General features: G+C 38.5%; 2 protein-coding genes across 2 annotated transcripts; both read left to right on the forward strand.

Moving 5' to 3' along the window:
* The first annotated feature begins 2,644 nt into the window (after positions 1 to 2,644).
* LOC133873057 (ethylene-responsive transcription factor ERN1-like) lies at positions 2,645 to 3,746 on the forward strand. Its single transcript, XM_062310772.1, has one exon. The coding sequence runs from the start codon at positions 2,774 to 2,776 to the stop codon at positions 3,569 to 3,571; it is 798 nt and encodes a 265-aa protein (XP_062166756.1). The 5' UTR covers positions 2,645 to 2,773; the 3' UTR covers positions 3,572 to 3,746.
* Positions 3,747 to 8,093: 4,347 nt separating this feature from the next.
* On the forward strand, positions 8,094 to 10,448 carry LOC133873303 (uncharacterized). Its single transcript, XM_062311024.1, has 4 exons — positions 8,094 to 8,331; positions 8,436 to 8,596; positions 8,638 to 9,642; positions 9,876 to 10,448. The coding sequence occupies exons 1-4, from the start codon at positions 8,094 to 8,096 to the stop codon at positions 10,446 to 10,448; spliced, it is 1,977 nt and encodes a 658-aa protein (XP_062167008.1).
* The last annotated feature ends 4,885 nt before the right edge of the window (positions 10,449 to 15,333 follow it).

Raw genomic sequence — 15,333 nt, forward strand, 5'->3', positions numbered from 1 at the left:
ACTGGTTGCTGATCTTCAGGAGGCACTGCCTTATCTAGTGCTTCAACAGAAACAAATTCGTCCTCTATTTTTTTTTTTTTATTTTTTTTTTTTATATCTTTTTCTTCGAGGGAATGATATCTTTTGTGTGAATGTGAAATTTGTGTATATATATTGGTACTTGGGGTTTTGATTCGTTTTTTTTCTTCACTATTTTTGTATTCTACATTTATAGTAAATTTCTTCGTGATCATCTCTATACGTGAACGTGACTCACATTGAAGAAATCAAATAAATTTGAAGTTCTTGTGTGCGATCATTTTATCTTATTTACCGTAATTGTAGTAGTATCTTATCCCTCATTCTGCTTTGTTCATTCCCATACCAGTAGCCAAAAGAGCCGTTGATCGTTCCATATAAGCTACGGGTCTAACCAGTAGAAACGAAAGTTGTACCCAAGTATTGGCAAAAACAACTGAATTTGGAAAAAGGGTAAAATAATATTCCTATCGAAGATGTGGTAAAACTTTAACTTACCGTACAAGTATCTTCTATCAGTAACGGTGAAATTATTCAATCGATCACATACACGCATTAAGACAATGATGGCAAAAAGTAAGTGATGTGGACACCCTAAAATAAAAAAAATAAAAAAAACTTTCTTCGAATAATAATAAAATTAGATGTTAATTAAAATTTGGGATCGATGATGATAACTTAGAATCTATGAATAAGATAATGCAAAAGCAGAAATTAAAGTTTAGTTTGGCGATAATGGGAGCAGGATATTGGGCTTGTTTGATAAGTTACAGAACAGATAAGCATAATGCTGATACTGTTTATGTACTTTTTTTTTTTTTTTTTAATCATTTTTTTATATTTTTAACCACCAATCAACATCAAAACATTTTCACTTTTTATATCACATCAATAATTTTTTATTACTATTCAAATTAAAAAATTCACTACAATACAAATTTTTTTCACATTTTTATACAAATTCTTTTTATTTTATATCATATCATCACTTTGTTCTGTTCTGTTCTGTTCTGTTCTATACAGATAGGAGTTGACGGCCATGACCTGTCCAAGCCAAGCAGGATTCAAATCCAAGCTGTCCCATTTCTTGAACCAGACCCTAAATCCAGTTCGCGGAATTAAAAGGCAAGCCCTGCTGCCACTACCGGAGGAAGAGAGACCTGTGGTACACCTTTTACCCGCATTGACAAGGGACGTGAAGCAGGAAGCTCCAGCTTCATGGGTGGCCTCTGTTTAGATTGTGAAGAACAGAGTGAAGGTTGCGGAAGGAGGCAACGTGGATGTGTTTTTTTAACCTCCTTTGAAACGGTACCGGTGTTAAGGTGTTTTTCATCAAAACGTTTTTCCACGACGTCATTTGAGTTAAAATATGTTAAAGATGAATCTGGACCGTTACCTTTTTCTACCGCAGACGTCCGGAAATTTTCTTTACAGCATGGATCCGTCACAAACGGAGCGTGCACGATAAGATATTCTTGTATTGTTTTGGTTTTAGGGGTCGTCTAGAGGGTTATTTGGGTGCCTCCAAGTGGCAAGCCTTCGTGCCTTCACGACTTTCTTTGTCGAATGTTTGACTTAGTTAAGGTAACACAGAGATGGAGACGACAAATTAAGGAGTAAGCATCTCTCGCTGGGATAAAATATACTCAACCACCTTTGTCTTCCAAATTCTATTTTTCCCATCTTAGGGCGACCTTGGGCTTGTGTAATGACTTTTAATGTCCCTGTAATGCCAAACCTAATTCCCTATTTTAATTGTCATTTACCTTGGCGTAAGCACTTGCATATTATAAAAAAAAAAAAAAAAAAAAAAAAAAACCAAACGGCTCATTTCAGTTGTATAACCGTTTACTAAATAACATTATTATTTTTCTTTGAGTAATACTATATTAAATATAATATTATATAACTATTATACAACTTGATGATGTAACAACAAAAATTAGCCCTTAGATCGATCTGTACTTGTAAAAAAAAATAAAAATATATTTCCAATATATGGCTTGTTTTCAATGCCACACGTCATGACAATTATATGACAGTTTATTAAATAATAATATTGTCATTTAAGTTGGCATAATTTTTCTTCTTCTACTTATGGATCTTGGTGTTCGTGTGTTACGATTTGAAGTATTTTATATAATTTAAGTATAATGTTAATCATGTGTTTATAAGTTGTTGGTCACCCTTCCTTTATAAGCCGATTTTTAAAAATAAGTTATATTCGAAGTTTGTATGAGGGTGATTCTCTTATTATTTGTTGCGGTTGATTGAAGACCCTATCAGCTGTTCTCAAAATTGAGTTTTTAATATCATGAATTCAGCTGGCTTAGATGCTTCATGGAGGTTTTTCAACGGTTTAGATTTAATTCTAAATTTTTTTATGAAGAAAAACTACAAAAGAGACTTAAGCCAAAAATAAAAAATAAAAATAAAGGAAGGTTAGATTAGTCATTTTGGGAATGTCAAAGCAAGGGTATACGAGGGAGAAAAAAGCCTTAATTGACTGATATTTTGTCCACATTACTAATGATTCTAACATAAGATGACAAGTAGAAAACAAAACCTGCCAATACGTGTTAGACCAACTGCTTATAGAAAATTCAGATATAAATCTCCATTAACACTCAAGCAAGAACATGTAGACGAGCTCTCCACTACCTTTTAGAGCTAAAATACTTTCTCTCCTTTTTTCTGTCTCCCTTCTTTAAATCGAAATCCTCTCAACCAGCTTATTGTCTCGTGGAAATCTGCAATGGAGATTCAATTCCAACAACAAAAGCAGCATATGAAAAAGGCAGGCATTCCAATAAGCAAAGAAAGCAAGTTCAAGGGAGGAAGAAACAGAAGCAGAAACACAAACAGGTTTGTCGGGGTGAGACAAAGGCCTTCTGGGAGATGGGTGGCTGAGATTAAAGACACGACACAAAAGATAAGGATGTGGCTCGGCACATTTGAGACTGCTGAAGAAGCCGCCCGAGCTTACGATGAAGCCGCTTGCCTTCTTCGTGGATCCAACACTCGCACCAACTTCATCACCCATGTCTCCTCGGATTCTCCTCTCGCTTGTCGGATTCGGAATCTCCTCAACAACAGAAAGGAAGCCAAAGAACAACAGGTTAACGTAGATGCTACCATTTCCACAATTACTAGCAGTTCTAGCAGTAATACTACTAGTTCTAGTACTTCCAGAAGCAGCGACGGAAAATCCGCTTCTTCTGAGGTATTCCAAGATACGCAGTTGTTTGATAATGCATATAAACCAGATTTAAGAAACTGTAGCGAGGAATTTGAGCTGGGTTCTTCTCAGTGTGGTCCTTCGTGGGGTTTTGATCGGTTTTTGTTTACTCAAGAAGCGTTGGATTTGCCAAAGAACATAGCTTTTCATGACGCGGCGGAATTGGAGATTTCAGAATTTGAGAGGATGAAAGTTGAAAGACAGATATCAGCTTCGCTATATGCAATGAATGGAGTCCACGAGTATATGGAAACTGTGCATGATCCTGCTGAAGCTCTGTGGGATCTTCCACCGTTATGTTCATTGTTTTGCTAAACGTGATGGGAATATTAATGGCCTTGAATTTTATTTTTCCCTGCTTCTCAGCCTTTAATTTCTTTTTGTTCCCTTTTAATTTGACCCAAAAGGTGGTATATGATATGGCTGAGGATGGGTTGCAAGATTACATTAACAAGAGAATTTTAAATATAAAAATGAAAATTTTATTTAATTGTTTGATAATGCAATTTGCTTTTTTTTTTTTTTTTTTTTTTTTTTTTTTTTTACATGTTGGAGGGGATGGAGGATTCGAACTAGTGACCTCCGCTTCATGAGGCGTGGTCCCCGACCGATTGAACTACCTCTTGGAAACAATTTGCTGTTAATTAGTAATGATCATTCAATCGTTAAGGTTTCTTATTATTGTGGTCCATTTATCTATTGAGTTTTCAATAGAGTTAATGTTTTTAAAATGCCTCTCGAAAAAAAAAAAAAAAAAAAAAAAAAAAAAAAAAAAAAAAAAAAAAGAAAGGTGAAAAAGTTGGACATGATTTTAAAAGGCCTCATCAATCAGCACTCTCAATCTCTATGAAGTTCAAACAATCATGTTGATTTAAATATTATCATTATTATTATTATTATTATTTTGTTTAAATCACCATCATGTTGATTTAAATATTCCCGTATTTCACATTGTTTAAAATATCTCCCTCTGATTGGGAGTGCAAAGAATATAAACAATATCTTACAAATAAAAAAAATACAATTGCATCTCAAATAGGAAAGTTTTAGAGCCTTACAGCCATTACCTACAAGTTGCAGTATTAATTTGCCTAAGTAAAAATATCTCTTACTATATATGCAGTTTACTCTTCTTCTAAATAATAATACTTATCTTCTGGTTGCCTTTTGGTCACTCGCACTGGGCATGGCTATCTAATCCTTATGTAATCCTTGCGTTAAGCATAAATAATCCATCTTATGTATCTTTCTATCATCCTAGGTATATATATATATATATATATATATATATATATATATATATATATATATATATATATGTTTGTTTCTAGGGATAACAGTGGCGGAACCACGTTCAAGACTAGGAGGGTGGGGGCCATTGCACCCACTGAAATTTCACACAGTTTTGGGAACTAGTTAAAATGTTTCTCAAGTTGTTAACTTGCTTCGACTAATTAAACCAGAAAAAAGAAGTAAAATAAAAAATTCAGTGGTATTCCTTTTTGAATTCCACCTTCAAACAAAAATTACTAGGATACCACTGTTTATAAAATACTTAAAAAATTAAATTAAGACCCATGGCGTGGCCATGGGTCTTAATACGGCTTAATATCAAACAAAAACTTGAAGAGTACGTCAATGGTCTCAGTATGTTCGAAATGAGACATGCATGATTCTTGCATGTGCAATTGTTGTGCAGGATTCAAGAGATATGGGTGGGTCTCACGTGAAACTCACTCGATCTATGTTTCTTGTCTTTTGCACAACTGTTGTACAAGAGACATTTCTAGTTCGAAATAGGCATTTTTATGAAGCGCTAGGCAGTTATGCATGCACAAGATCATGAAGTGAATGTTGAAGTTCAATTTGACAAAAACCCACTTCTATGTCATAGGACAAACGGTAATCAACTCATTCTAAGCCAAAAATTGAAAAGAAATCAATATATATAGTTGTCTCAGAAACACTACTATCGTGGCCCTTGACTGACTCCTCCTGGCGACGTTATGGCTCATCGTTGGCCCCGACCACGCAGTGGATCATTTTTTCCTTAAAAAAAAAAAAAAAATTAAATTAAATTAAGGGTATATTTGTATTCTTAAAACTTTTATAAGGGTATAAGAGACATTTCACGTACAATTTAAATATAAATATTTTTATCTGAATAAGATTATATATATTATATAATTTACTTGCTTCCACTAACAAGATTGCCCCAACTGACTCCTAGAAAAGGTGAGGATTGTTAGAACAGCTGATTAGGATTAGGGGCCGAGGTAATGATCCGAAATGCCTGAAAAGAAAGGAAAAGTTTATCACAAGAGCATAACGGAACGGGCCGACGGGAGATAACTCTGATACTTAAGACAAATCATACTTCATCTTAGTAGTTAGGTGGACGATCCGTGCCTACTGAAGATGGGTTATTCTTATTTCTTATTAAAAGTGTTTTCTTGATGATATTGTTGGGTGCTTGACAAGCACACACGAGTCATATCATTCATGTAAATGAAATTCCCATGTTAACTACGGTTTACTATCATTATGAGGTTAATAGTGAAGTCAATCCCATATATCTTCTTCATCTTATCTTTTACTTTTATGTTTTTATTTAGTTTCAATTGCAAAAGAAAATCAATTATCTTTTTCTGAATTAGATTAGAATTAATCTTGATAATTTAACAACTAAAACCTATAGTCTTTGAGGCTCGACACCCTCATATAGACATATCCTACAAAGATTCGTATTATTACGAGTGATAATTTTATTATTGATATACACATACACTTAAATCTACATCATGAGCTCTTTTGGGGTAAAACCCAAGAACAAAACCGTGCAAGCTTGGCCCAAAGTGGACAATATTATACCACTTGGAGAAGGCTATTACATAAACAAATGATATCAAAGTCACCTAGTAATGCCAGACCATGTGGTATTGAAGCATCGCATGACGTGGTCATGATGAAGACGTTAAAGGTTTAAGGGAGTGAGTTTGTAACACCCATGTTCCACATTGGAAAGATGATGAGTAGCCCCACATGAAGTGAGTTGTTTATAAAGATAGTCATGAATACTAAGTCCTACATTACTTAGTTACTAAATGAAATTGAGCTTTATAAGGGATTCTAGGAAAGCTCTAAATTGACTAGCCAGTTTGAGGTGATAGCGCAGATGTGGCTAGCTCTTTTCCTTGAGTCGTTAAAATCCTGAGTTGTGTTGGGATGAGCTTTTAAAAGGTATTGATAATAGCTTAAATGTACACATTTTCTTTAATTAGAGTAAGCATTATCATACATTGCTTTGTAGTAATTCTTGTATTTTATATTTAATTGTGGAATATTATTCAATTATTAAAGTTGAGCTTAAATAGATATTAATGCAATGTATTATGTTTTCATTGGAATTGAAAAATTCAAAAAAATACAAAAGCAAAGCAAAGCAAGGCAAATAAAAAAATGCAAGCCAAAGGGGTCTTTAAACTGGCGTTGCTTCTCTATATGCGTGGGAAAAGGAAATGTATGTGTGGGCTTCATAAAATCCAAAAGAAGAAGGAATAGCAAATAGTGTGGATCAAGTAAGAACTAAATGCAGCAAATTAGGAAGCCAAAGTCAAGCAACGAAGAAAATGTCAAAAGTTTAGAGGAAGGGATTTTTCGTTGGTCCGGCTCTCTAGGGTATCGTCGGTCTGAACCATAGCAGAGTTGCCAATTTTTTTGTCTCCTTCCTGCCACTGTGATAGGAGGTTTATGTCCCACCAATCACCACTGGTTTAAATCTAGTTGTCTACTGGATTTCGTTTCATGGCTGAGGAGTGTGGGGATCCTTATGGTTGTATTCCTTTAACAAAAGGGGAGCAGCAAGGTATTACAATTGGCGACGATGAGACGGAAGAACTGCGGGCAAAGGGGTCAAAATGTTTGGTGGGCAGGTTGGGGGTTCCCAAAAAACTCAACAAGGAGGCATTCAAATCCCTTTTATTGCGCATATGGAGGACAACATGAAGAGTTTTTTCAAAGAGATACAAGATAATCTTTGGCTTTTGAGTTTGATGAAGACAGTGATCGAAAATGTGTCCTGGAGGGACGACCATGGTGTTATGAGCGTTCTTTGCTCATTTTAAATGAATTTGACTGGAAAACTCCTCCATCCCAAATGGAATTCAACTCCACTCCGATCTAGGTGCAAATACATGATATGCCATTGGGATGTATGAATCGTGGTGTCGGAATGAGGATTAGAGGGTCGATAGGGAAAGTGGAGGATGTGGCCATTGCCAAGGATGATGCGGGCTGGGGCCGATGCCTAAGGGTTAGAGTATCCATTAACCTCTACCAACCTTTGGATCGTGGCCGTGCGCTAATATTGACTGGAAACTCCTGTTGGGTGTGTTTCAAATACGAAAAACTACCAGGGTTCTACTTCAAGTGTGGATGCATCCTCCATGATCAGAAGGGCTGCACTGTCCAGTTGGGGAAGAAAATGAATCATACAGAAGGTAAGGCAGCATGGGGATCATGGCTTGGGGATGAGGACTCATCCCAAGGTTTCGGTGCACCGAAGGAGAACAGAGCAGCGGGTTCCCCCTCTTCGATGTCATTGACAGCGAGGGGTGGAGGTACAGAAGCCTGGGCAAACCCCAAAAAGGAAAGGCATCATGCTAGGGATGCCGTACATGAAACGGATACCCCGGAGTGAGATTTTGGGGATATTCGTGATTCAAAACGGGATACCAATAAATGGGATGATACACAGGAAAGGAAAGAGGAGCTAGAGGGACAAGCTGAATTAGGAAGGGGAGCGAAAATCCAAGGGAACAGAAAAAGAAAGAATCTAATGGAGGCGGGAGGGAGCCAGAATACTTATAAGGTGATTTCAAATTCAAATCACTCACACGAATTGCTACCTATCCCCAAAGGGCCGAATCCTGGGCCGAGGCCCAGTGATAGAGTGACTCCAAAAGCTGCTATGTCAAACGAGAGGGAGCGGGCCCATGATGTTGTGGAGGTCACTAAGAAGCCCCGATTTGCGGATAAGCCAGCCCAAATCCGAACTATTCCACAGGAAGCCCAAGGTTGGCATCATTCTTTTGAGCTTTCTCTGGAGGATTCTTATTCAAAGTCCAAGGCACTATCTCATAGTGTAAAAAGAAGTATGTAGAAGAAGGTGATGTGGCAGGAGGACCAAACCCTGTCTCCACTGGGGTGGGGGAGTCTCCAATTGAGGGGGGAAGGCAGTGGAAGAAGTTGTCTCGAAGAACCTTGCCAGAAAACCCGAAGGAAGAGATTCCTTGCAATGAAAGTTACTACGGAGGATGGGTTTGTTATCGAAGCTTTGAGGTATGAACCAATTGTTTCCAAGGGTGACTGTGTTTCGGCAGTGGCTTCAGAGCAGCCCCGCCAATCATTCCGAATCTCCTATGTTGGAACTGCTGAGGGTTGGGGAACTCCTGGGCAGTTTGGGAGATTCACTGGTTGGTGAAAGTAAAAAACCTCGCTTTTTGTTTCTTATCGAGACAAAAGTGAAGTCAGATAAATTGCAATGGTTACGGTGCTCCCTCGGTTTCAAGGGAATGTTCCAGGTGGATCCTGTTGGACATAGTGGTGGTTTGGTTTTCTTCTGGAAATTTGAAAAGGAAGTGAAAATTGTGAACTATTCTCAAAAACATGTCACAGCGCTAATTACCATGGTGGGGGGGAATTTCCCTTGGACTTTTACTGGCTTCTATGGGCACCCTGATCGGGCACTACATAAAAGCTCTCGGAAGCTTCTATCACGCCTTAGCTCTCTATGCTCCTCTGCATGGCTTTGCATGGGTGACTTTAATGAAATTGTGAGTCATCACGAGAAGGTAGGGTGTGCGATCAAGAATGAAGCCCATATGAGGTTTTTTCTGTTAACACTGGAAGATTGCAATCTGAGTGATTTAGGCTATCGTGGCTCTAAATATACGTGGAGTAACAAACGGGATTTGACAGTTTTTGTCAAAGAAAGGCTGGATCGGTCTGTCGCCTCCCCAGACTGGTATGCCAATTTCCCTAACTTCGTAGTAGATGTTCTTCCAGTAAGTACCTTAGATCATCGTCTTCTTTGGTTACAATTCGATTCTAGAAGCCGTATTCCTCCCAAACTTTTCCGGTTTGAAGCTAAGTGGAATTTAGATGAAGAGTGTTTGGTGGTGGTTAATGAGGCGTGGAATAGGGAGGGGGCTGTGAGTAACCCCTTGGGTAGCATGTGGAATAATCTGGTAAATTGTAAAACTAGATTAAAAGAGTGGAGTAAGAGCAAGTTTGCTGATGCTGATAGACAAATAGCTACTCTTTCCAAGAGGCTTGACAGGCTACAAAATGCCGAGCACTTAGGGAACTTGGCTACCATAAAGCAAGTGCAGGGAGATCTCAATAAGCTCCTTAAGATGGAGGATATGAAATGGAGGCAGAGGGCCAAAAGAAATTGGTTTGCTGGGGGGGGGGGGGGGACAGGAACACACAGTTCTTCCACTCATGGGCCAATCAATGCCGAAGGTCTAATTTTATTGGTTCTACCAAAGACATGGCATGAATGGAATGGAGTACCTTGGAGCAAACTGGGGAGGCTTTCAAAGGATACTTCCAGTAGCTGTTCACCACAAAGGGGGTTGAAGGGATTACTGATTGCACAGACGCAGTTCTGGGTCGAGTATCTCCTAAGTTGAATGAGAAGTTATTTGCTGAGTTTGTTATCGAGGAAATCAACCAAGCCCTGGCACAAATACACCCCCTCAAATCTCCGGGTCCGGATGGATTTGGAGTGAGCTTCTACCAACATCACTGGGGAATTATCAGAGACCATGTAAGGGCTGCTACTCTTCATTCTTTAAATGGGGGTACCTTTGATTCTGCGATCAATGAGACTTTTATTGCCCGCATTCCTAAGTCCCCTACTGCTTCCTCAATAAGTGAGTATCAGCATATTAGCCTCTGTAATGTACTGTACAAGTTGATAGCAAAGGTCCTAGCGAATAGACTCAAATTGGTGCTGCCTTCTATAATCTCCCATAATCAAAGTGCGTTTGTTCCTGGCCGTCTGATCACTGATAATGTGCTGGTTGCCTATGAAGCCTTGCATTCGATGAATACCCGAATGAGGAGCAAGAAAGGCTTCATGGCTGTGGAATTGGACATGAGAAAGGCATATGATCATGTGGAGTGACCTTTCCTTGAGGCTATGATGTGGGCTTTGGGCTTTGAAGAGAAATGGATTGCATTGATCATGACCTGTGTGAAAAGTGTATCCTACTCGGTCTTGGTGAATAGGGTGCCGTATGGGAAAAATTTCCCTCAAGGGGGCTCTAGCAAGGGGATCCTCTATCGCCGTACCTGTTCCTTATTGTGGTGGAGGGGCTGAGCTCATTACCATCAAAAGTGGAGGTGGAAAAACGTATCACTAGAGTTCCACTTTCGGCAAGGGGATATAGACTAAGCCATTTGGCAGATGATTCTCTTCTTTTTTGCAGGGCTACCTCGGAGGAGTGGAGCAATATCTCCCGAGTCTTGTACACTTATGAGCATCCATCAGGGTAACAATTGAATGCAGCCAAAACTGCTATCTTCTTTAGCAAGAGCACCGGGGCTAATTGCAGGGATTCAGGTCTCCAATTGTTTTGAGAAATATTTAGGGCTCCCCTCGATGGTAGGTCGATCCAAGACACGTACTTTCGCTACTATTTGTATTTGGGTCCAAAAGAGGTTGGACGGGTGGAAAGAAAAATTCCTCTCTCAGGTAGGGAAAGAGATCTAGATTAAAGCAGTTCAAGCAATTCCAACGTATAGCATGAGTGTGTTCCAACTGCCAAAAGCTCTCTGCAGATCTCTCAACTCTATGATGACCAGGTTCTGAAGGGGTCACAAAGCAAATCATTCTAGAATAAGCTGGATGAGTTGGGAGCGTATGAGTAATGCGAAATCTAGAGGAGGATTAGGGTTTCGAGACCTTACTTTGTTTAATAAGGCGCTATTGGTGAAGCAAGGGTGGAGAATGTTGAATAATTTGGATTCTTTGGTGGGATCCTAAAAGATAAGTACTGCCCTTCGGGAGAGTTCTTGGTGGCACAGATTGGCTGACATCCTTCGTATGCTTGGCGCAGTATCTGCCAAGCACGGGGAGGGCTAAAATTGGGATTAGGATGGCATGTGGGCAATGGGGAGAGTATAAAAATCTGGGGTGATGCATGACTTCCAGCCCTGCATTCACGTTTATTGAGTCCTCCACATCCTTCTATGGATCCGAATGCCAAAGTAGCATGCCTCATTGATAATGCCTCAAGATGGTGGAACTTTGAGCTTATCCAGAGGTTGTTTAACCTAGGTGATGTGGCCCGCATTTTTAGTATAGGGATCAACCCCCATGGGAAACCAGATCGACTTATATGGAAGGGTGATGCCTCAGGAGTTTTCTTGGTCAAGAGTGCTTATTATTTGATGATGACTTGGCATACTCAGGAGACGAGAGAATGCTCTAGGGAGATAGGAGATGCATTGGTCTGGCAGTCAATATGGAGTTTCAATGCCCCCCCAATGGTTTGACATTTTTGCTGGAAAGTGTGTAATAACTTGCTGCCAAATAAATCAAACCTAGCTTTGAAGAAGATTGTTCCCATTCTAGACTGCCCTATTTGTCTTAGAGAGCCCGAGACAGTGGTGCATTGTATGTGGAGTTGTCCTGCGGCGGTGGCTGTGTGGCAAGAATGCAGTAGGCGGCTTTAGAAGATTGCGATGTCGGTCATTGATGGCCAGGAGCTAGTGCAAATGTTTTTAGAGAAGCTGTCTAATGAGGAGGCAGTGGAAGCTTGTACGGTGGCAAGGATGATTTGGATGCGGAGGAACTCCTTTGTATTTACAAGTGAGTTTACACCACCCATTAAAGTGGTTGAAAGGTCGAGACTAGCGTTGGCAGAATTCAGTGCAACACATCACAGTAGCACCATCATTCGAGATACCCCACCTATGACCCCTCCTAGATGGACCAAATCGCCAAATGGTAAATGGAAGATTAATGTTGATGCTGCCGAGGACAAAGTGGCACGGAAGATGTGAGTTGGGGTTGTCATTAGAGATGCGGGAGGAAGAGTTGTAGCGGCATGAGCCAAACACCTCCCTTATATTGTTGATCCTTTTCTGGCTGAGACTACGGTAGCTTGGTATGCACTTTCCTTTGGCAAGGAAGTGGGGGGTTCAAAGGTGATCCTGGAAGGGGATTCTCTAATGGTGGCTTCAGGCTTACTGAAGACAGGTGCATGTAATTAAGTTCATGGCCAGATCATAGAAGATATTCGGTCCAGTTTTAGTTCCTTTCTTTCTGTAGAGGTGTCTCATGTGAAGAGGAGGGCTAATGTGGCTGCGCATGTGTTGGCCAAGTGTGCCAGTTCTAAACTTCTAGACAAGTCTTGGATTGGGGAATGCCCTGTATCCATCTATGCTGTTGTGCTCGCGGAGCGAGATGAGTTGACCCAGTAATGAAATTCCCAAATTTCTTTCAAAAAAAAAAATGCAGCAAATTGATTTGTTATGTGGAGCCCAGTTAAAGAAAATAAAGAAAAGTTGACAGAGGAAATAAATGTCCTCATCTGGAATTTACAGAAATCAACTCAAACTTTTCAAAGACTTGTTGAAGGACATGCGTGGGAACTACAACGAAATGCAGGAAGAAGAAAAGCTTATGTGAATAGAATATGAGCGTTGAATTGCAGTGCATAGAGAAAAAAAAAATGGTGTGGAAAAAATTCCTTTCTTCATAAAGAGGAAAGGTCGAAATTTTTTCCTATAAATTCTTCAGGCGCAACAAGCAGCTGGGGGACTTATCAATTTTTTTTTCCCCCCAGTTCTCTCTTGCATAGGGAAGCACTTTTTTCCAGCTACTTTCTCTAGCACAGGGGACGGGTAGCAGGGGTACAAGAGAGAAGATGAGGGAACAAAGGCTTAATGCAGGGGATTTGTCCCTAAAATTCAAGTTCTTTCTTTTTTCATGTCTTTTATTTGTACTTTGTCATGTATTTTAATACATTGAGTGGCTAAATTTCTAACTAAGGCTAGGGGTGAAGCGTTTTTTTTTTTTTTTTTTTTTTTTTTTTTTTTTTTGTTCTTGAGACTATTTTATTTGTTGTTCTTCATACATTAATGATTGAATATTGAGGATGATTTTTATTTGGAAGTAATTTCATGTGACAAGTCTATTTTGATTCATTATGATTTTTATTTATATCAAATGCTTACTTTGTTTAATTTGTTATGATTCAAAAATATATTGAATGCTTAATTTACTGTAACATTTTAAATCAAATTTTTATCAACCAGGTTCAATCTATGTTTTATTTTTTCTTGCACTTAATTGTTTTATCTTCCAACTAGAAGAAGAGTTGATTCTCTACCCAGTTGAGAAAAAAATATATGTCTCAAGAATACGTAATAAATTGCTAAGTGGATCCCTGAAGCCTTAGTATTTTTCATTAATTTCCTCAAATCTCACTTTTATTAATTTAGTTTAGTTAATTTAATTTTAGTTTATCATCTCCTCATTGCTCCACTTTTTAGTGGAAAAACAACTCAATTTACTTTTCTATACGATAATAGGAATTTTACTTAGTATCTATCATTCCTTGTAGATAGACCTCGTACTTATTGAAAATTTATTACTTGTGAAAGCATACACTTGGGTTTGCATTCTTTTTTATGCAGCAAGTATTTTCATAAAACTATAGGAAAAAGGGCACGCATGCAATTGGATTATACACGTAAATACGTCGTTGTGCTGCACAAGTCCTTTGAAATATAGAGTATGAGAATAGTAGATTTCGGATAAACTAGGGTTTCTTTACAAATAAGAAAAAGTTCTACGTAAAAAGTTGGTATTTTTACATGCATGGGTGTTTAGAATACCACGAAGCGAAAACATAAAATATTCTATCGACATTAATTATTATAACCACAACATCTACTAAGCATCATCACATTAACATAAATCACACTATACATATCATCGATATAAAAATATCCAAAACTAATATTAATATACAACAGAGCTTCAAATGCTAAGCCTACAACATCATCCAAAAGCACTAATTACCATGAGTGATCTTTCAAAATTTTGCAATGATTCTTCAAGCACTAACCAGATCGATCCCGTTATGCTTGAGGATTGATTGCGGAATTGTGAATGCCGCTCATGGTAATTAGTACTTTTAGGTGATGTGACAGGCTTAACATTTGAGGCCTAATTGTGTATTAGGGTTTAGTTTCGATCTCTTATATCGATGATTTGTATAGTAATTTTAGTTAATGTGATGACTCTTGGTAGATGCTTTGGTTTTAATTGATGTGGATAGAATATTTTATGTTTCCAATGATCAGTATAGAATTCTATTTTTAAAGTGTAGAGATCCCTGAGTCTTATTTCTTGTGAAATGGGATTGGGAGGCAAACCGTGACGTTAATTACCAATTAATTTCTCAGGGCTTTACACTTAGGCTACTGAGGTGTTATTTTTTTCAAAACCACGGCCTGTCAAACGTTCGAGCTAATTGTCAAACAGTTTTGTACTCTTAGTGTTTCTACAAACATTTGGTGTATGATCTATCACACATACCAAACGCATGGGTATACTTTTTGATATAGGGTCGACTGTACCAAATGTTCCAATCATTGGGGATAGCTACTCGACTATTCGTTGAGTGGCAAAGGTTGAATGTTCGGCCAATACTTCGAACATTCGTTCAGAACATGAAGTCGAAAATTCACCCCCTTAACAAAACCCTAATAGTCCCATTAATTTAAATAAAGCCCACTTAACCCTATTTAATATTTTGGGGTATTATACATAAACATTGCAACGAACTAAGGAGGAGTTCTAGAAGTGTTAAAAATGGATTCATGGTTAATTTTGGGAGTAACACTCCCAGACATCCATCTAAACCTAGTGATTTTCAATCGAGACGTGATGAAAGCAGTAAGCCTCGTTTGGACTCATCCAGACGAGGATGGTCACAGATGTCTCGTTCAGTAATTTCGTTCGAACGAGCTGCCAGTAAAAGAATAAAAACGAA

Source organism: Alnus glutinosa, chromosome 7 (assembly GCF_958979055.1).
Source record: "Alnus glutinosa chromosome 7, dhAlnGlut1.1, whole genome shotgun sequence".
Lineage (NCBI taxonomy): Eukaryota > Viridiplantae > Streptophyta > Magnoliopsida > Fagales > Betulaceae > Alnus > Alnus glutinosa.